Source organism: Lagopus muta, chromosome 7, assembly GCF_023343835.1.
Source record: "Lagopus muta isolate bLagMut1 chromosome 7, bLagMut1 primary, whole genome shotgun sequence".
Taxonomy (NCBI): domain Eukaryota; kingdom Metazoa; phylum Chordata; class Aves; order Galliformes; family Phasianidae; genus Lagopus; species Lagopus muta.
Window position 1 is genome coordinate 4,703,764 of NC_064439.1, and position 21,310 is coordinate 4,725,073.

The following is a 21,310-nucleotide window of genomic DNA, read 5'->3' on the forward strand; positions in this document are numbered from 1 at the left end:
GCTTCAGATTGCAGGCAGGGCAGAACTGTGCAATAATGGCCAGGAAGTCAAAGCTTGAGAGCACGCTGATGCAGTCACACGCACTGCCAGTCCCCCAGCATCTCTTTATCGTCCATCCCCCAAGCAAGTTTGGTTAGAACCGAATGGAATTGCTCATTGGCACACGGATACCTCAAGCATGACCTCTCCCTTGAAGCAGAAAGAGACCTATCGCATAGGGAAGTAAGGCAGGTTTCTTGTTTGGTGTGCAAACATGGTAACTAAAACTGCTCAGGACAACGCTCGGGTGAGCTCCTAACTGGGTGCTGCGACCCGTTAAGGACAGGCAGCGTTGATGTTTTGCTAACAGCCAAAGCACTCCAGCAGGAATCGGGTGTATCAGCCTCAGAATGAGGTTTTTCCTGAAATGAGAGTTTTTCGGGGTGCACCACCAGGTCCTTGCTGGCCTCGTGCAGAGCTGGTGGCAGCTGGGGGATGCTTGAGGCCAATGCTTGTTGGCCAACGAGGCCAACACTTGTTGGCACCCAAACTCATTGCCAGCTTTTTAGGCCCAAACAAAACACATCAGTGATGTATGCTGCATTGGGTACATGGGGGACACATAAGACTGGGTTTCATCTCTGGCTTTGACTTTCTGAAGATCTGTACTGACAAAGCGACTGAACGTTCCATGACATCACCCAAAACACAGCTGTGTGAATTTCTCCTCCATTGACTCTGTGGGTCCTGCTGCAGCCCACCTGACCCATGACATGGGACCATGAATAGCGGGGAGGGGTGACATTTAACAGAGTGACAATTTCTCAGCCTTTGGGGCAATTCATTTTCCTTCCTCCTTCCTGGTTGGCACAGGCAGGGCTGCATTCCTACAAACAATAGCTTGTCCCACAGCTACCTGCTGTACCCTGAGCTTGTGGACACGGTTTGGCTCTGCCTGCAGGTCCTGGGGATCTGCAGCTTGACTCCTTCACCTCCTTTGGTTTGAAATTCACTGGCCCCACTCAGTGAATTTGAACAACAGGAGCTGGGAAGCAGCTCAGCTACCAAACTGCCTACGACCCTGAGAAAAATCTGCTGTGTTGCAAGGAGATTTGGGGAACAGACCCAAATGTAAAGTCCAGGTCCTCTCCAGGCTGCCCTTCTCATGGCACAAGTCCCATCTGACCTGGCACTTCCCACATCCGGGCACCACAGATCCAATGAATAAGACTGGCAGAAGGATGGGGCTCCAGGAGCTCATCCCCACCTCCACCCCCAGCAGAGAGTCACTTCATGTAGTCACACGTGCAGCCAGGTCACTGAGGTGATGGGCATTAAAGATTAAGCTCGTGTGGGTGGGTGGGGTTATTTTGTGGGCACTCAGGTATGGTCACTGATGTGAGCAATCAGGTTTCCCACAGTTGTGAAAACCTCTGATCTGCTTGAGTGCTAAAAAAAACAGATAAAGATTGTGGGTGGGAGCTCCAGCAGCCTGCACCACTACAGCCCGTGTGTTCTGCAGCAACGCCTTTCAGCATCCAGTGACTCAAACTCCCATTAAAACCACAGTTGGTTTCACCAGGTGCTAATGACCAGCTACAGCCCATAGGAGAGAAACTCAGGTTGCATCTCCACGGTGGGATGAGCTGCTGGGGACCTGTGCTGACTTTCTGTTTCTTGCACAAGCCTTCCATTTAATCATGGCCAATAGGGTGGATATGAGGAAAAACTTCTCTGAAAGAGTGACAGGCATTGGCACAGGCTGCCCAGGGAGGTGGTGGGGTCACCATCCCTGGAGGTGCTCCACAACAGTGGAGATGTGGCACTGAGGGACATGGTTTAGTGGATGATATAGGCGGCAGGTGGATGGTTGGCACAGATGATCTTAGAGGTCTTTTCCAACCATAGGGATTCTATGAAAAAGGTGTAAATGAGCTCCTTTTGCCTCATGAGGACAAGACATCAATGCTTTATCTTGCTCACGGTGTGCTTCCCACGCAAGGACAGACCCCAGGAGCACAGACCTCAGCGGGTGTCACCACCACGACAGCAGCAAGTTATTCCTTCACCAAGCAAAGGCTGCCATAGGCTAACCTTTGCCAGGATTACACCCCCATTAACTCGTGCTGGGCTGAGCACTCCCTGCATGTGCAGCTTCTTCTGCTGGATTCAGCTGATTCCAGAAATTACAAAGACTTTGCTTGTCAAGCCTGACCAAATCGTGCTGGAATTTGTAGGGTTTCATAAGGTTTTCATTAGGGCTGAGAGAGAGCCCTTGAGGTTTTGTGAAACTCCCTGCAAATACAGCAGTTTGCAAGACTGGGGTGTTTGTTTTTACTGACTCTCTCTGATTTTTGTCCTCCCTCTCCTCACTGCCTTCCTTTCTGAGGCAGACATGGCTCTCTACATGGGGGAAACATCAGCTTCGTGCCGTGGCTGAGGGCTGAAGACAAGGTGGTAACAGAACATGGAGTAGGAGGTTGGTCTTCATGTCCACCACCAGGCTTGGGCAATCTGGGCTTATTCTTGTTCTTATTCAGCTCCCACAGTGATACTGACTGGGAGACCTCAACCATCTCCCATCTGGTAACCCCTGAGACCTCCTGACGTGAGATAGGTACACATCTCTGCGTAAGGCACCCACAATGGCTTATCCTGGGATGATGTGTTTAGGTGCCTGTAAATCATCTACATTTGCTGTGTAAAGGGCTGAATCAGGATTCGAGATTTCTAGAGGAAGTTGGTAATTTAATAACAGTTATCAGCAGCTGACAGCCCAGAACCTCAGCTTGGCTGGCTGTAGTTCATGTAATAGTGAGGAAAATGCTCAGGAAAAGCAATTCAATAGTTTGATTCTCCCACACGTCATCCCCCAGTGTTCCACCTTGTGAAGTACATCACATTGCCTTGGAGCTCAGCCTGTTAGCTTCTCCATCTCCAAAAGGCCAAGTCCTGCTGAGTTCCCAATGACACTGAGTACTTCCCTGGAGCCTTTTGGCATTCTGGAAAACCAGGGTAATTTTCTGAAGTAATAGAAAATTGAAGCTTTTCTAGCACAGACCTCATTCATCCCAGCAGGCAGCCAGCCAGCAACCCAAAGAACATCAGCTGCCTGAACTCTGCATCAGCGTTAGGAGTGGAGTCTGATGGTGATACGAGGTCTGGGGGACTCGTGTCCTTCTGAAAGCCTCCCCAGATACAACAGCAGTCTGAACACAGCCTGACAGAACCGCAGCCCCACTGCCGCATTCCTGCTCTCTCTGGAAGGCATCCAGGGCTGCTGTTTGCCCGTGCTGCAGTCCCACCTCAGCTATCCTGTTTTTTCAGTGCACCTGTTAATTCTTGGCCACGGTGTGAATGAGCAAATGCAGAGGGGAGCCCACGCCCGCAGTGCACACAGGCATGGCCAGCACTCCCCACACTGCAGCTGGCCCCAGTGCAATACAGGTTGACCTCGACAAGGGTTTTCCTCCACTTTCCCCCAAATATAGCTCTGGGAAGCACACAATCACAGAACTACATATTGGAAAGAACCTCTGGAGATCCAACCCCTTGCTACAGCAGTTCCCTGCAGTGGGCTGCAGCTGGAGCTCGCACTGCAGCCCAAGGGAGGTCCAGCACAGCATGGACGTCTCCATCCGTGTTGCTTCACCTTGTTGTTACAGTCAGTGCAGATGCCACTACTGAGGCATTTCTCCCTACTAGCAAAGTCTCTGAGCTGTGCATCCCACCTTTAGGGATGGCTTGTAGATATTTTAGGGCATGGAAGAAGAGTTCAGGGCTGACCAGCAGCCCTGGCAGACCTTGTGGTTGTGCTGTGAGATGTGACCGTCTCTGAACTCTCTTCTTTTCTCTTGCAAGGGGGTTTCTTTTCCCCATAAGCCTCACATTCCCAGTTTACATCCCATCATAGCTGGCTTAAAATGAAGTTTGTACTAAGATTGCCAAACAATGAATTGGAGCAACCAGTACAGGTTGCTTCTGCCCCAACACAGTAAGGTCTGTGCCAGAGCTGCTGCTCCTGTCTCAACCTGCTGCAGGCTGCTGGATCCAGGAGGTCAAGCAGGCTGTCCAAAGCTCTCACCAAGCTATTCCTTGAGTTCATGGCTTGCCAAGGCCACTCCTTTCCTCTGAAGTGGGAGGAGAGGGCTTAGCACATCCTGCCACTGCTTCTGCAGGAAGTGGTATATACATGGCTCTGTGCACAATGCTGTCTGAGAGATGGGATGGAAAGGCTTCTCTGTGTGTTGAAAGCTGGAGGATGCAGGGACTGGTTGCAGCTGAAAATCACTTTGTTTTGGATGGTGCAGGACAGCCTTGTGTAGAAGCACTGCTCACCCAGGTGTCCATGCAGCTTCCTCTGTTTCAATTCCCTTCCACTTGCTGTGGTTGCCCATTAACAACACCCATCAGCTGCAGCCGTGCTGCCCTGTCAGCTGCTTCATGCAGAGCACTGTCCTACAAAGCATTTTCCATGCCAAGACCTGACCTCCACTGTTCAAAACCCATGGGGCCAAAGACCAAAGTTATGTTCACTTTCCCTCAGCAAACCTTACAGCAAACCTGAGGCTCAGTGTCTCCCTGCCCTGCTCATGGGCTGGATGTGGAGCTGACTGTGCTTCTGGGTGCCTCTGGTGCTGCTGCAAGTCATAAAACTCCCCAAGTGATTGGTATCTGATCTACAGGGAGTCCTATAAGAGGCACTGTGTGGTTTTTCATCAGGACACAATGATTTTGCAGGGCAGACAAGTGCCGGAGTGAGGAATGTGTAGCAAAATGCCACATGCTTTGGTCTGGGGTCATGGAAGATCTGCAAGATTCTCAGAAATCCATACGATGCACTGCAGGATGCTGACAGAATCATTAACATCGGAAAAGACCACAAAAGTCATCCAGTCCAACCCCCAACACATCCCCACCATGCCCACTAACCAAAACCCCATAGAAGCAGCAATGAATCCCTGCATTCTTGAGGAGGTATATGGGGTTTTTTTTGCCTCCTCCCTTTGCAAGAGGCCCCTGCTGTGTTATCTCACCTGCAGGGTTTGGCCTTTCCTCTTCCTCCCGGAGCTCCATAGCCATGCATTGGGGTGGAAATACCTTTGCAACGTGTCATTTGGTAAATACACCCTTGGCAGAGCCTGTTTCTCTGTGCACAATGATAACCTTGTCCACAGGCACGTGGGGTGGCCAAGGGTGAGTCAGGTGGGGGCCACGGCGCTGCCAAACATTGATCTTGTACTCTTCCTCCCAGCACTTCTGATTTCCCCCACCAGCTCCCTGTGACAATGTCTCCAGTGTCTTAGGCTTGCACTGGGATGCAGAACACAGCATCATCTGCCATTTGTGCATATGGAAAATATCCTGAAACCGCAAGGTCTCTGAGCTCTGGGAATATCGAGGCTCAGGATGAGAATATGAATACATGGGGTCATACATATGGGAAAATTGGCTGGAACGAGAACATCTCAAATTATGTGCAGTTACAGAAGCCAAGCTATTCTGTTCTCCACCAGCACCAAGTTAAACTGCTTGGAAATAATGTTTTCTGCTCTGTAACCCCATGGCATGACCGAAATTAGCAGGAAGAAAAAGTGCCTACAGCTCAGTGCTAATTGAGCCCGTGTTTTGTGACAAACATTGCCCTTCCTCTTAGCACTCGCTGTCCTAAGCTGCTGTACATACATTTCTACAGATTTGAGTTCCTTAAAAAGCTCGCCAGGATTATTTACCACTTTGTCACTGTGGAGGTTGAAAGGAGTTGGGACAGGCAGCTCAAACGCCATGAGTGCATGAGCCAAAGCGGGCCTTACAACCAAAGGAGTGTTGATAGGAAGGACGTGCTTCCCAGGGCTCACATTCATGTAGCTGCAGCAGTGGAGATGGGTTGGAAGAGGAAGACACTCAGCATGAATTTTCAGAGATGAAAGGAATGAGAATGTAAGGTAGAGGCTGCAGATGAATTGCTCACTGATAATTTTGCATCCGCAGCCATCAAACCATGAGATATCTAAAATATTTCCTTCCAACACGAACTGAATGAGCAGGTTCAACCTGCACCCTGATCTGCAGCTATTGTGATTAGAGGTATGCTGATCTGTACCTAATGTCACGAGCATTTTGGGCACTCATCTCATTACAGGTCCCTCAGACTCAAACTTGCAAACTGTGTTTGTTTAGTCTCATTCTTGTATCTGGTTTAGCTGATGAGCTGACCCATATTCTTTTGCAGTTTATGTGGATTATTCTAAGAAATCAATCATAGAACTGTAGAATATCCTGAGTTGGAAGGGACCCATAAGGAGCACTATGTCCAACTCCTGGATCCACATAGGAAAACATGGCTAGAGAAACTTGATGTGTAGGAAGGGAAGGACTTGGGTGGCTCCTAATCCTAGAGAGGCTGTGGAGCATCCATCCATGGAGATATTCGAAACTCAACTGGGCCCCACACTGGGCATGGTCCTTTCTGGCACCTCTCTGCTGTACACACAATCTTCATTCTCACACCCCAGTGCCTGCTGACCTTTTTCTTCTCTTGCAAAAAGGGGAGCAGGGTTGGTGTCCTCATTTCGTAGGTGAGCACAGGAGATGGGAGGGACTGATCTTCAGAGGCTCATTTTCCATGGACATCACTGGCAGCCTGGCCTCTGATTTCCTCTGAAAGTCCAGGTCTGAGCAAGCTCCCCAAAAGCAAGCGGAAGATCATCATGGGCACCCAATGGGCCCTGGTATCCAAAGGCAGAGGCAGCCGGTGACAGCAGGGTAAGAAGTGCCTTAGCTCCTCTCCAGTGAGGGATGCTCCCATCACCAACCAAGGGTGTTTGAGACAGAAAGGACATGGCTTGTCTTCAGGTCACCCATAGCCAGTGGCAGCCAAGGCAACTTTCCCAGCTTCGTGTCAGAGCCATCCTTTGCAAGTGCTTTTTTCTTAATGATGAGCTGCCATATCGCAATAGATATCCACCTATGTGTTTCCAAGAGCATTACAAGGGTGGAAAAAGCCCAATGTCAGGTACCAGGGAGGTAGACATGAAGCCCAACTATCTGAGTTATCTCATGTTTCTTCTGAATCACTTTTCCCAGCAAAGGAGAGAGCTTTCTGCTATGGGCAGTGGCTACAGCAAACACTGCCAGCTCTGATGTGATTTTCTAGTTTATCATTATCTGTCTCCTGGGAGGCAGCCTGGTTGCACGCTCCAGTGCTCCATCGCAGCCAGTAACCTTGGTGGCCATCCTCACCCCCAGCTCCCCATTGCCAGAGCCACACATGCACCAAGGGAGACCCAGCAGGGTGTGTGCCCACAGCATCCCCCTCTCAGGCTGTTTTGGCTGCTGAAATTAGAGTCAGACGGAGTCAAGGACTGGAGCTGAGGCTCTGGGGCCCAAGTGCTGATGTGGCACGGTGCAGCACCACGCCTGGCTTTGTGCAACAACAAGGGGGAAAAAAAAAAAGCACCCAACATTTCTGCCCTTTAAATCTGGACAAAGCAGGTTTCTAATTAAAGCAGCACTTAATCATTAGCGCTCGGTGATTGCAGTGTTGGTGGATAGTTGATGCAAACAGTTGGTTGAAACTCTCTCGTACTGGCTCCCTCTTTGTCCCTCGGTGAGCCTGGAAATGGGTGTGAGCAGCAGTAGGAGTGTCTGCAGTTAAGTAGAGGATTGAATTACCGAGCACTGCTGTTCCCTAGCTGACAAGGTAGCAGAACAGCAAACAAAAGTGCCTTGAAAAGAGCTTGCCAAAGAGAAGAGAAAGTGCTGGGATCGCCAAGGAGGGAGAGCTGCGAGCACACCAGGCGCTTTCCAACAAGGTAAGCAGCTTTTCTACACCCCTCCTGGCTTTATTCTGAAGGCCAGAGCTGTTTCATGACCACTTTTGCTTGGTGGAGGAGTAAGAAACAGAAAAAAAATGAAAGAATTTCATAAAATAAAAGCGATGAGCCCTCCAGACCTGCATCCCCATTGCTGCTTTTGGGACGGGGCAAGCAGCTCCCTCCACTCACAGAGGAGCACGGCCATAAGGACACAGGCTTTGCACTGGGCTCTCTGCACAGAACAGCTTTGATTTCACACACCGAGCAATTAACGGCATTTTGCTTCGACCCGGTTTGTTTCATATCCTTGCTGCCATGGGGATCTGCCCGAAGCTTGGCTGCCCGTGTGGACGTTGTGGGTTCAAGCATTGATAAAAGCTGTGCTGGAAATTCTGACCCATGGGTCCTGCTGGAGTCTAATTGATAAAGCTGCTAATGGCCGAATGCTGTTTGCTCTGCGAGCACAGATTGTTTTCTCCTCTTGTTCATTTGAGATGCAGATCAAACTGCGATAAAGTCGAGTTGTAATGGAGTGGAGCTGCAGGCTTACTTGCCAGTGTTTTTCTTAGGCGTGTCTATCAGGAGCATAAATATTTAACAGAAAGGAGAAGCAATATGAATTAGCATCTGTGGGAGGTTTGCATTTGTTCAAGGCTGTCCTAGCACAGGTGTAACAAATCTTACAACAGCAGAAGCAAACTGGCCCCACAAGAGTAGCACTTAGCAGGTGAATCATCCAGGTGCTCTTTACACACCGCAGCTAAGTGGGTAAATTAGAGCCTGCAAAGTGGAAATCAGGCAATCAGAGGGCATCAGTCTTCATTTTGGTGGGGTTTTACCATACTTTGGTGTGCTGGAAGGAAGCACAAGGATGGGCATCAGACCAGGAAAACTGAGGTTATGTCTTCTGCCCTCCTGGCTGCACCAGGCTGCCCTTCTCCCCCACCCCCCCTTGTCTCGTGATGTGATTTCCTAGGCAGGACATTGTGGCAGCAGTTGTCAGGGTGTCCCAGCTGGGAACAAAGATTTTATGCCTTGCCCTCAAAAAGCATCACCCTGGTCTCCTTGCATCCCCTGTATCTTGGGGCTCTTGGGATTCTTGAGAAATAGATCCCTGCTCTTGCATGGGCAAGGATGGTGAAGGTCCCTTCCAACCCAAGTCATTCTGGTTCTATGATTCTGTGACTCTGTGGTGTCACTTGGTCTTCCCCATGGAGCTGCACGTGTCTTTCTGGACTTTAAGCTTGGAGGTTGTCACCTTTTCTGCTGTGGAGCTCCAGGGAGGTGTGGGACATGTAATACATGAAGGAGATGCACCGTGAGCCCAGTGACTCCAGGCTGCTTCTGCCTCACAGCCTGGTCTCCCAGCACTGCCCATGCTGTGGTTGCTCATCCTCATCCCTCTAAAAGCTCTAAAAGTCTATTGCATGGACTTTGTGCCACCTACCCAGCACCTGGAGGAGGAATGTGAAGCCATTAACCTTCACTGAGGGCTCCATTTGTCACAAGGATTTGTCACATTTGTCCCACTTTGTCACAAGGAACAGGCTCTTTGCAGCCTCCCAGGAGTTATTCGGTGGCTGGCACAAGTCCATGGGCTGGGCTGCCTCTGTCTGCTCTAAAAGCTGCTCTACTGAATACCACATGCCCACCTAAGCAAGGAAGGGCTTTCATGTGGACATCCTGCACCCAAAATATCTCTGCTCTGACTCTTTATATTCCAGTATATTCTTGAGCTTCTGCTGACCCCTCAGATGAACACACTTTGTACAGTCACAGGAGGATACCTGCTCCCTTAAATCCCTCTTCTATGTTCTCTCTTTCCACGTAAAACAACTCTGAAAATGGGCCTAGTTGTAATTTATCCTGGGTGATTGCTCATTTCCATTGACTGTTTTGAGTGCAAAAGGAAATCAAAAAGGGTAAACGTTGTCTCTGTGACTTTGGCAGCCCCCACTCTGCAAAGTCCTCCCAAATGCAGTGTTGATTTTCAGCACAGGGTACTGTGCATCTTGCCTTGATTTCTAAGGGCCTTTGCTTGAAACTGGAGTCCTGCCATTGTTATCTGCCTTTATCTGAGCCTATTGATGCTTATCTGAGGCTAGAACTTCTCATTCCTTCACATCCACGTCAAAGACCTGAGGCACAGGGGACGTGAAATTGCACGGTTGAGTCCACGATTGACTCCATTTCCTGTGGAATGGGCTATTCAGAGCAGCTGACCTCTCCCACCTAAAAACACCCTGTGGCCATGCCCTGCAGTAAAAGAATAGGTTTCTGGATAGCCCTTGGTCTAAAACTGCTCTTGCTAAAACAGCTGGGATGGGCAGCACCAGAAGTCAGGTTCTTTTTTGGGTGATGCTGTTACACAGATACCCACCTTCCCTTCGGGAGGCTGCTGGAGCCTGAATTACTGAATTGCTGCCTGAAGAGTTGCTGCCTGGCTCTGAGCAAATTTCACCCTTCAGATGCCTGATTTCCTCCTCAGTGCACACACAAAACTCCCATTGGCAGCTCCGGTTGCAAAAGCAGGCCCCGGATGAATGACTCTTTTAAAACTCTTTGCAGCATTTGCAGGGATGTTTTATTCATTCGGCTCTACGCAGTTGATGTGCTGCTCTCTCAAAGCTGCCCTTCATTTCAGGCAGGATAGGATTGCAACGTCTTCTTGCATTTCTGTGCCAAGGTCCTGTGTGGGCTGAATCTCCCTTCTCATGCCAGATGTGTGCCAAGTGCACAGAAGCACCCAGTCTAATCAAGGAAGGTTGGGTGGGGTTGGTTGGCACCTCCCTGTTTGGACACAAGTTAGGTGTCTTTCAGTAGAGGTGTGTCATCTGCTTGAAACTGCACGGTCACCTATGGACTGTCACACTTACACCCAGGTCATCCTGTTTCATTTGCAACCCAAAATATAAACCTTTTTAAATGGGAGGTCCTGGGTTTCCTATTCCTGAGTTTGATGTGATGCTTATGGGTCTACACTGGAGTGAAACTGGGATGCCCCAGCCCTGGACAAGCTCAAGACTGGGCTGGATGGAGCCCTGAATGCTGGGGGGCAACCTGCCCACAGCAGGGGGTTGGAACTGGATGATCTTTAAGTTCCCTTCCACCAAAACCAGTTTATCACTTTATGATTCTATGATCCCTTCCATTCAATAGTTAACACTGATCTTGCTGCTTTCCACTGGGAAGCCAATGCTCTGGGAACAGGTCCAGACCAGCCCCTCGCTCCCTCACCATCAAACAGAAATCCTGATAGTGAGGGTTTATTCAATTGCACTACTTAAACACTGTACCAGGAAAACCTGCTCTCTATCTTGTGTGCAGAAATAGGCATTCATGCTCTTACAGCAAAAAAGATTGTAACTCTAAGACCTGATTTTTAAAAAGGGCAGGGTAAGGAGGGTGCTGGTGTTTGTGTTTAACTGCAGGGGTTTTTTGCGTGTTTGGTTTAGTTCGTGGAATCATTAAATCAGTCACTGAATCTTTGAATGGCTTGAGTTTGATGAGAACCCACAGATTGTCCAGTTTCAACTGCTCTGCTGTGAACAGTGCTGCCAACTGCCAGATCAAGCACCAGCTCAGGCTGCCCAGGGCCCCATCCAGCCTGGCCTTGAGCACCTCCAGGGATGGGGCACCCACAGCTCTCTGGGCAGCAGTGCCACAGCCTCACCGATGGTTCATGACAACGTAGCTGGAGCAGCGTCTACTGGAGCAAGTTGTTGCACTTGGAGAATGGAGTTGGGCTCCTGTATGCTGCAAGAGGTGAAGGACAGTGTGGGAAGCTGGGCTCTGCGCCTGGAGTTTCCGTATAGGCAGAGATTTGCCATTTCTGCTGATGACCCAGTGTTGGGATGAGGAGAACCACCCAGAGAGTCCTCCTCAGACTTCTTAGATGAGAGGTAATGGATTTAAGTTGCACCAGGGGGGGGTTCAGGTTGGATTTTAAGAAAAATTTCTTCTCCAAAATAGTGATGAGGTATTGGCACAGTGAGGCTGAATGAATCTCCTCCTCTAATCCCCTTTTCTGGCCATCATTAAGCTATGGCCTCTTCTGTCTCAGCAGGAAAAATGCCTTATTTTTATGGTCTCTTCTCAACCATCCACCTGCCTGCCAGTCCCTGCATGTTTCTGAAGCTCAAGTGCTCCCTGGGGCTCCAGAATCCCTTGTACACCTCCTCCTCCCTGACAGCTCTATTTTACTTACCTGCAGTCATGAGGTTTAATAATGCTCTGTTAAAGCACTGGTGTTGAGGAGGATCATAACTCTCTTCCTGGAGGCAGTGAGTAATTAGAAGTTTCTGAGAATGCTTCTAACCTGAACCACTTCTCAGGAAACCAGGAAGAGGAATGAAAATGGCCTCAGCTTTGTTTTCCTCCTTGCATACATCTCCTGCCCTTGCTGTGTCATGAAGCCCTGCCTTTGGATGCAGGGCTGGTCCTGAGCCAGCAATCTCTGCCTTCCACCAGAGCAAGAAGGAACTGAAAGAAAGATTTGTTTGTAATGAATTGGCAGGCTTCGTGCCTGCTTTCCCCAGGGATGGCTCTGCACTGTGACTGACTCAGTAACCTCACAGTGTGGAGCCAGAGGTGGAATGGATACCCCTGGAGCAAGCGTGAATCAAGCTGCATTTTAGTAATTGAAAATAATGCACCTGGCACCACACCTGGGACAACACTGCCACAAGGCACCTGCATGCAGCGGGCTTCTAAAAGCTTCTTGTGAAGCTCTTTTATCTCACAGCCACATCCTCAGGGTGGTGGGTTTCATAGAATCATAGGATGGTTGGGTTGGAAGGGACCTCAAAGCCCACCCAGCTCCAACCCCTGCTGTGGGCTGGTTGCCACCCACCAGGTCAGGTTGCCCAGGGTTCCATCCAGCCTGGTCTTGGGCACCTTCAGGGATGAGACATCCATAACTTCTCTCTATTTAATTGTTAGTAAGTCATTATGGCAATGAGAAATTTTCAGGGACAATGCATCTCTACTCTTCCCAGAGAAAACAGGCATTAAAATTTTAGAGGGAGGATTCTGAAAGCAGCAGTTTGGGAAAATCTGCTCCTACAAATCAGTTTCCCGAGGCCATCTGCTTGAAGATCAGACTGCTGGAAAGCTACCAGCAGCCAATGAACAGGGGGAAGAAAGGAGGTCATAAAGGGAGGTGTGGAGAGATGAGCAGGGCTTTCTGGATGGAGCAAGGTGATGGGCTGGAATTGATGGCAGGTGGAAAAGAAGCAGCTGCAGAGTCTGCAAAGTCAGAGGAGATAAACCGTGGTCTGCCAGCCTTCCTGAATGAGATGTCCTCCAAGGAATTTGAAGAGACAGATGAGGTTCAGGTGGAGGGCTGTGGCAACTAGGAACTATTTCCCAGTAATGCATTACTTCTTGTGCTCCTTCCTTTTAAGAAGGAGCAATAGTGTGTCTGGAGAATTAGTACAAAGCCCACCTGTGTGTAGCTTCCAGGGGACTGAAAGGTAAAGGCTCACAGCATCGCTTGTTTTCTGGTAAAGGCTGTGTGTAAGCTACAAAGTAAGTCAGAGATGACTGGAATGGGCAGAGGGTGAGGGCATGGGTTATAGGGAGAGATGTTGAAGGTTTACATCTGAGTGATGCTCTCAGACGGTGGCTGAAGGTGGGATAAGTTTCCAGGGTTCAAGCGACAACCCCTTCCCATGGTCTACAGCATTTCCAGTTCGAGAGACTACTGAGAGCGTAAAATCACCTCAGTTGTTCTCTTCATTCCAGGCCCTAAAGTTTTTAGCATCTTTAGCACCTCAGTCCTTGTCATCCCAGCCTTTGTCCCATGAGCACATAAGAACAGTCTCCTATGATGGCAGGTAGTGATCACAGGATGAGTTGACTTGGATGATGCAGCTGACATAGAATGAACCCACTTGGATGAGTTGGGTCTGATGATCCCTAGCAGCCACTAGTGAAGAAAGGTGCAAACATTCCCATTGAGCTCAGGATAGGTTCCTGCTCAGCTCCAGAGTCAGTGTCCCTGAGAAGGTGAGCAATGAGTTTCTTGTAATCATAGCTCACCCCATGTCCCCTGCACCATCTCTGATTTTGATTGATGGATCAAAAGAGTGAAAGAGCCCTTCAGCCCCTTCCATAATCCACGCAGATGATTTGGTAGGAAGGATAAGGGATCTTTTTTGACCCATAGGGGAGGCCATGAATCCCTGAAGCATGAGGACTGCTCCATGTCATTGCATTATGGTCAGACTAACAGGGGCACCTGACTGGAGCCTGATGGTTGCAGACCATGAGCATCCGAGCCCAAAGAACACACCCTGGCCATTCAGCCATCTTGTTTGAAAGTCATAAAGGAGAGCCTGCCAGCTTTCCTAATAAGCTGTTCCAATAGTTAATTGCCCACCATGATCAGAAATAGCATCTTATTTCAAGGCTTATTTCACATAATTTTAGCTTCCAGGCAACAGCTCTTTCCAGGAGTGCTGGAGTGCTCCCTGTGGTCAGCAGCAGTGTCTGCGCAGAGCCATTTCCTTGGCACACCGAGCTCCTGAGACTGGACTTCAACAGTACACAGAGGAGGAGGTCAGCTGAGTTGTGCTTTTGCCTCTCTTGCCACCCCCAAAGCACAGATCCCATTCCCTGCATCATCACCACGTTGGCTGAGATGCAAGGAACTTTTTCTCCTCTTGCACCACGAAAACGAGACAGCTCATGCAGCCTGAGTGCTGGTGCTTCTGGCCAGTCCCTCTCTAGGTACAGCCAGTCTTTAAAGCAGTGGTGCCAAGCAGCAGTTGAGGAGCCACGCACAGTACTCAATGTTGAATTTCATTTTCTGGAGCAAAACAAGAGTTAACTGCTGTCCTTTGTGCAAACAAAAAAATCATAGAATCATTAAGGTTCAAAAAGACCCCTAAGATCACCTCGCCCAACTGTCCACCTACCACTGGTCCTGCCCACTAACCATGTCCCTAAGTCACACACCTCCATGCTTCTTGAGCACCTCCAGGGACACTCCTTGGGCCCAGATGCTCAGCTATAATGTAAGCAGTTCAACAGCCCTGGTTTACCTCATCCAGTGCCAGTCCAAGTATTCTCAATAATTAGGGCTTTCAGCCTGGAAAGGCTGGAGCCACAGCTGCTTCCTATTTTCCCGAAGCTGTACAGAACATTAGTCATTTCACTGGGGTTTTTTTATTGCCATGACTCCAGCACCGCCAAAACCCAGACAAGCCAAATCAGACTTAATTCTGAATGTTCCCTGAGAGTTTGAAATGATCTCCTGTCCCCTCCTGAGTGCTTGTCCTCCCTCCCCACCCAAACAGCCCATCTGCCAACAAAAACGTCCTGCTGCCTCTGCTTCCTCAACACATACCAGGTTGACTGAAGTGAAGCTGTGACTGCTGGCATTTCCACCCCAATTGTTATTTATTAACCATTCTTGAGAATGACCTTGACACTTAATCAGTCATCTGATCTTTCTTGAAGGCAAAGCTCTTCCTCACACCAATGCTGGTTGGAGAAGGGTCAGATTTAGCAAGCAAGGAGGATTGTTCTGATTTTGGCAGTGAGTGTTAAAGTCCATCTGCCTTCACCTTCCAGCTTCATTCCTTAGATCAAGTTAAATTCATGGAATCATAGGATGGCTTAAATTGAAAGGGACATTGAAGAACATTTAGTTCCAACCTCCTGCCATGGGCAGGGCTGTCACCCACCAGGTCAGGCTGCCCAGGGAGCCATCCAGCCTGGCCTTGGTCCTTTGCACTCAGCCTGGAGAAGCTTTTGCTCTTTGTAGTTTATAACATCTTAACCAAGCAGCGATGGCCCAGCAGAGCCTTTGCCACGCAGTGGCCACCCCTCCCTGGTCCTGCCTCCCCATGTGTGCCCATGGTACATACTTGGCTCCTCTTTCCAAGGCTTCAAGAGTCTTGGAAATGGTGCAGATGGTAGGGTAGGTGACCCTAGAGGTGGAAATTCATAGAATGATTTGATTTGGAAGAGGTCTCTTAAAGGCCATCTGGTCCAACTCCCCTGCAATGAACAGGGACACCTGCAGCTCCATCAGGTGCTCAGAGTTCTGTCCAGCCTGACCTTGGGTATCCCCATCTGGGGATGGGGCGTCAGGGATGGGACAACATGAGTAATATCACTCAGCTGTGCTACACATAGGACTACTTTTCAAACCTCGCCTCTGCACAAAAAAAGAAAATTGCCTTAGAAAATTGAACAGCTGTGTGCTACTGACGTGCGTGCAGAATCCTACAGCTGCTTTAGTGCCTCTTTTCTTCCTTCATAGATAAAACTGTCTGTGTAGAAGTAAGGGAATAGGTAAAGCTGTGTCTGCACAGAAGGAAGTGAATTGCCACCATAACCAGCTATTTTTGGTAAATTCCTGCCCCAGAGGCAGCTGACTCATGCTCTTTGCATATTTGCATTTCACCTAAGTCTGGGTAGAACCAGTTTGGGTGAGATAAGAAATGAGCTGGACATCACTGTTCCAACCCCACAGTGAGCCTGAGCCTCTTAAAGTCTCTTTATTTCTTTTTAAATTAGAAAAGTTTCTGCCCTTCCTGGTTTCAGCACAGATGAGAAGTTTCCACTCCATAAATACTGGATTTTGTGTCTGGGCTGGAGTTGAATTATGGGATCATCTGATTAAAAGTCACATTAAATTTTTAATGAAATGAGCTGTCTGATTATTGAAGTCATATTCCTATTATTTCCAACTTGGCCACCAGCTGAAAGAAGCTGAAATGTCCAAAGAAATGGCCAACCTTCACTGTGCTTCACACTGCCCCAGTTAATGGCTTGAGGAGGGGAGCAGCTACCCCCAAAAAGATGGGAGCAGAGGCGGTGTCAGAGCCCCAGGAGCAGAGGAGGCTGAAGCTCCCCATTTTGAGTCGAAGACATTTGGGTGGGAATTGATGAAGCGCTGCTGGACGGTTTTGTCCGTCGCGATTGTCTGAGCACAGAGGAATTTGAAGATCCTTTGGGTTAACATCGCTGGACGGGAGGCTGGGAGGCTGGGAGGAGCGGGGCTCCAGCTGTGCTCACAGCTGGACAGCTGCCCGCTTCCTGCGCTGTTCGGAGGCGATGACGCCTGCTGCCTTCCGCAGGGAGCAGCATCGGTTTTGCAAAGACTTCACCCCCAAGTGCTCTCTCACATACAAACCTCTGCACTGACTTCATTTGCAAGTCGTTTTGGTACTCGACCCGAGGGGAAGATACCTAAATAAATGAAACAGTAGCTGAGGGATGCAGGCTTCACTCTTTGATGGGGACTTTTCAGATGCCATATTGAAGGGAAAGGACAGTATTTTGGTTAAAGATCTGAACTGGGGCAATGCTTCTTTGGAGACATTCAGGCTCTGGAGTGATTGAGGTGTGGGTGTCCCTGTTCATTGCGGGGGAGCTGGACTAGATGGCCTTTAAGCATCCCCTCCAACTCAAACAGTTCTATGGTTCTGGCATTATTTCATGCCAGCCACAGACTCCACAGTAAGTGAGTGAGGATCCCATCCAGAAGAATGTCCATCTCCTCCTTAGAGGATGAAATATCTTCCTGGACCTGATTTTCAATCTATGTGGGATTACCATTCTGGGACATGAGATGAAAAGCGTCTTTTTTCTTCTTGCCTGGGAGAATTTGGAGGAAACTGAAGGATTGCTTAATGCCCTCGTGGTCAATAGGTGAGGCCATGTGGATTCAGTCTTCCGTGATCCTTCAGATCCATCCATGGCAAAGGAGTGAGAATGATGAATCTGATGCTCAAGGCTGTGGGTGCTTCAGTGCCTATGCAAAGAGAAAGGATCTGGCAGTTCTGGGCTGTAGAATATATTAATGTACCAACATTGCTACATAGAAGAGCAACTTCTGTTCTCTTGCAAAAACCTCAGCAGAGGTGCACAGGGTAAGCCAAGCCCTACAACCAGGAGAGCCATTTCATCCAGAGTTGGGGAAGAAAATGCACTCAGTCAAGTTGTTTTTAACCCACTACAGCAGTTCAGTCTGTCATAAGCAAATGCAAATAACGAAAGCTCACTTGTAAGGCAAATGAATGCAAAACACAGAATCAGTGAGCCGTGCTTGCTCTCAAGGCTGGGCTTTGGTCTGTGAGCAGAACTGACTCATACAGGAACAGCTGATATGGGCTGTGCCCTTACACAATCACAGTCTGTCCTGTAGTTGCTGCAGCTGAGCTGAATTGATGGGGAGGCACCTGTTATGCCAGCCAGCTCTGCTAAGATACAACCTGGTGAGCTCACACACACTGGCCTGGGGTTTGACCTGCTTCAGAAGGTAGGTTGGCTGGATTCAGAAGTTTTTTCACTAGCAAAACCTCTATCATCTGAGCGAGAAGATACAGGGAGTTAAGGAGAGTTCCTGGTATTTCTCACTGCTGGCAAATAGAACAGACAGTGGATCCTGTGGTGGGTACCCTTTGCCTGGAGACACTCAAGGTGAGGCTGGAGGGGGCTCAGAGCACCTAATGGAATTGTAGGTGTCTCTGTTCATTGTAGGAGAGTTGGACCAGATGGCCTTTAAGGATCCCTTCCAAATCAAATGATTCTTTTATTCTATGGATGGGAGACCTTCACCCATCAAAGTGGCATCTGGAGATACCCAAACCATCTTAAAGGTCCCCAGGTACCTTTGTGCAGGCAGCACAAGGATTGGGATTCACCTTTTCCCCGTGCAGTAAGCAGAGCCTAGAGAGCTGCTTGGCTTTGCATAACGTAGGTGATTGAGTCATAAGCTGAATCACTCCCTGTGCTCTGCTGACTGTACTGGCTCCCTTGACCCTAATGGAGATGGAAACCTGGTGTCCTACCTTGGGATTATTTGCAGGTAGCTTAACTTAGACCTGAATCTCCTCCTGAAGTGGAAGGGCTTCATTCCTTAGGCCACTGGTGACCCAGGGCGCCTGAGCTGACCTCAGCTGCTCCAGGAGGGCATGAGTTTCCTGGTGGTCCCCAGTGTCTCTGCACTTGTGCTGCAGTACTGATGTTGGGTCCAACACCCTGGTGAATCCTTCTCATCTGTGCAAACAGGGGAAAAACAATCCCATATCAGACCAGTGGTATCCTATCGAGGCTTTGCTGGGCAGTGATCCCATACTTTGCTTGGACCTTTCATGAGCATGGATGCACTGGAAATGGGAGTTCACCCCACCCGAGTGTAGATAACTACACCTGAACTGGAATGTGATTTTTATAGTCAGCAGAGAGGCATTTCAAGGTGTGATTATCTCCATTAACTATAAGAGAAACCCAGCTGACTTGCACACCTACAGTTCTATCCAATTCTGTACTTATTTTGTCTTTTTTTTCCTTCATCCCTTTCCTTCCAGCTCAGAGTTCAGGATGGCAGATGGTGACACAAATCTTCCCACTATTGAGAGAAGGCTGGGTCTGCAGATATGGAGCATAGAGGTATGATAAGGGGGCAATTGTGCTGTATGTCATCTGTGCGTATGCGTATTTCAAGAAAGATATTCTGGAACTGATCTGGGGGAAAAAAGAGTCTTATTGGTAAGATGCAGCAGTGGGAAACAGGCAGCTTGTCCCTACATTTGGCATGTTATTGTTTGGTGCCTTTGTGTTTCTCTGGAAAACAAGGATAATATTCACTGATGGGTTTCTACAAGGTTACTGCAACCTGCAAGGTCACCTTCTACTCGGGATCATCTTTGCTTGGGATTTGTAGACAAGCTATGCTCAATTTTGTCCTTATTCTGTTGCATTTCACTGGCAAAGACAGCCTGGGGAGAAGTGGAAAGAATCTCCAAGTGGTGGTGGCCCTCTGAAGATCCCAGCTGTTTTCCACAGTGTCTTTGCCATAACATTTCTCTCCAAAATATTGTATTAAGTTGTTTTCTAAAGGATCTGAAATTAGCAACGTTTTGGTTCACAAGGGTCAGGTTGGTATGCGGGAAAACAAGTCAGGCCACCAGAAAAATGCATGTTTTGAATTTCAGGGAACCACAGAGTCAGTTCTTGTCCAGGAGGTGTGTGTACTGGTGGGTTCACGTCCCACCACCTGCAATGGGCAGGCATGGCTGGTTAATTGTGCTGAATACAGTGTGCAATTAGAGTCTAGAGGGGATGAGAGACATCAATGTCCATCAATGTCCATTTTTTCCCAGCACAGCTACTTGCTATGAATCCTGAACAAGGTGGTCATCCTGTCAAAATTGAAAATTATCCTTGAATTTTACAGATACCAATTAAAAACCACAACCCAGAACTAAATCTAGGGTAAGATGTGCTCAATGCCATGGCAAATCCCCTACACATGCAAGCTCTAGAGCATTTCAGCATGACCTCTGGGACTTTTTCCCTAGGCCTACAGGATTGCTTGGGGAACATTATACACAAATTTTTGTTGGTCTGGGCAAGCAGCATTTTCATTTTCACCTTTTCACATCGTGGTACATTTGGAATTTCCTCCAGAAGTGACTTTTCCTATTCCACAAGCACAGCCCTGATTCTTCCTTATCCAAACCCTTGCTGTCAGTTGAGTTACGTCTGCTTTGTAAAAGTTCTTGCAATGACCCAAGTGTGCGTTTTCTCACAGAACATGAAGATGGTTCCTGTACCTGAAAAAGCCTATGGGACTTTTTTTGAAGGAGACTGCTACGTAATTCTGCATGTAAGTAAGGTGAACAAACATTGGTCTCTTTGGGTGGATCAGCGTTGTTTCTTGTGTTCCAACTTGATACTGGAGTGGTTGTGAGTATGCATTGCCATCCCATCACACACCTGGATGTAGTATGGCTGTTGTAACAGCTCTGTGTGTCCAGTAAATCAGAAGTCCTGAGAAACCATTAGCAGTATTAATTAAAATGATTTATCTTCTCACCCATTGCTTTATGTCCAGACGTGGAAAAATGGCCAGTATATCCCCAGTGAATTACATCAAGGCCTGGATTTGCACGGCTTATGGGAGTGTTTTTGGGGTGGGAGAGGTGGCCAACTAGGAAATGTTATTTACACAAGATGGTGTATGGGTTGTGAGAGCCACCTGCTTTGTGTCACACCAACAGTGGGGAAGATCTGCAGCCCTTCTCCCTCTCTCCCTTAGGAGACCTCTGCTGTCCCACCCAAATTTGGTCCAGACTTAATTGCAACCACTTGAACTCAGGCTAGGCCATGCACGCCCCATTATGGTACCTTTTGAGTGTTTTTTGGAGAATCAGTTTGGCAGCAGCCACCTAAAGATGTGCTTAGAGCAGAATGTGAGTGTCCTTGCAGAGAGCAGGCTGTAATCACTGTAGGTTTTGATGCTCACAGGCTCAGCTTGTGTTGCAAGAGCTTGCCCAGGTAACAAAGCCCTTAGTCAGTCCACTGCTCTCCTTCCTCCCTGCAGATAAGTGGGTAAAAATACTCATCTTTGCATTCTGCACCTTAACTGCGTGCTTTTCAAACAAGGCTTGTCCGCAGGACAGTAGGACTTTGATCATCTTTTTTAACAGTGCATTAAATTGAATGATTTTGCCACAAATTAGTCAGCTGCGCCTAGAGGAATGGTGTTTTAT

At 48.6% G+C, this 21,310-nt stretch overlaps 1 protein-coding gene across 2 annotated transcripts in view; it reads left to right on the forward strand.

The window, feature by feature from the left end:
• Positions 1-7,227: 7,227 nt before the first annotated feature.
• Positions 7,228-21,310, forward strand: part of VILL (villin like) — a 31,607-nt gene continuing 17,524 nt past the window's right edge. Inside the window, exons 1-3 of one of the 2 annotated variants that reach the window (XM_048951710.1) lie at positions 7,228-7,793; positions 19,124-19,205; positions 20,350-20,424. In XM_048951710.1, coding sequence (XP_048807667.1) covers positions 19,137-19,205; positions 20,350-20,424 — 144 coding nt within the window. In that variant the 5' untranslated portion in view covers positions 7,228-7,793; positions 19,124-19,136. Of the gene's footprint in view, positions 7,794-17,944; positions 18,073-19,123; positions 19,206-20,349; positions 20,425-21,310 lie in introns of those variants that run through there. The other variant, XM_048951709.1, reaches the window with a different exon arrangement.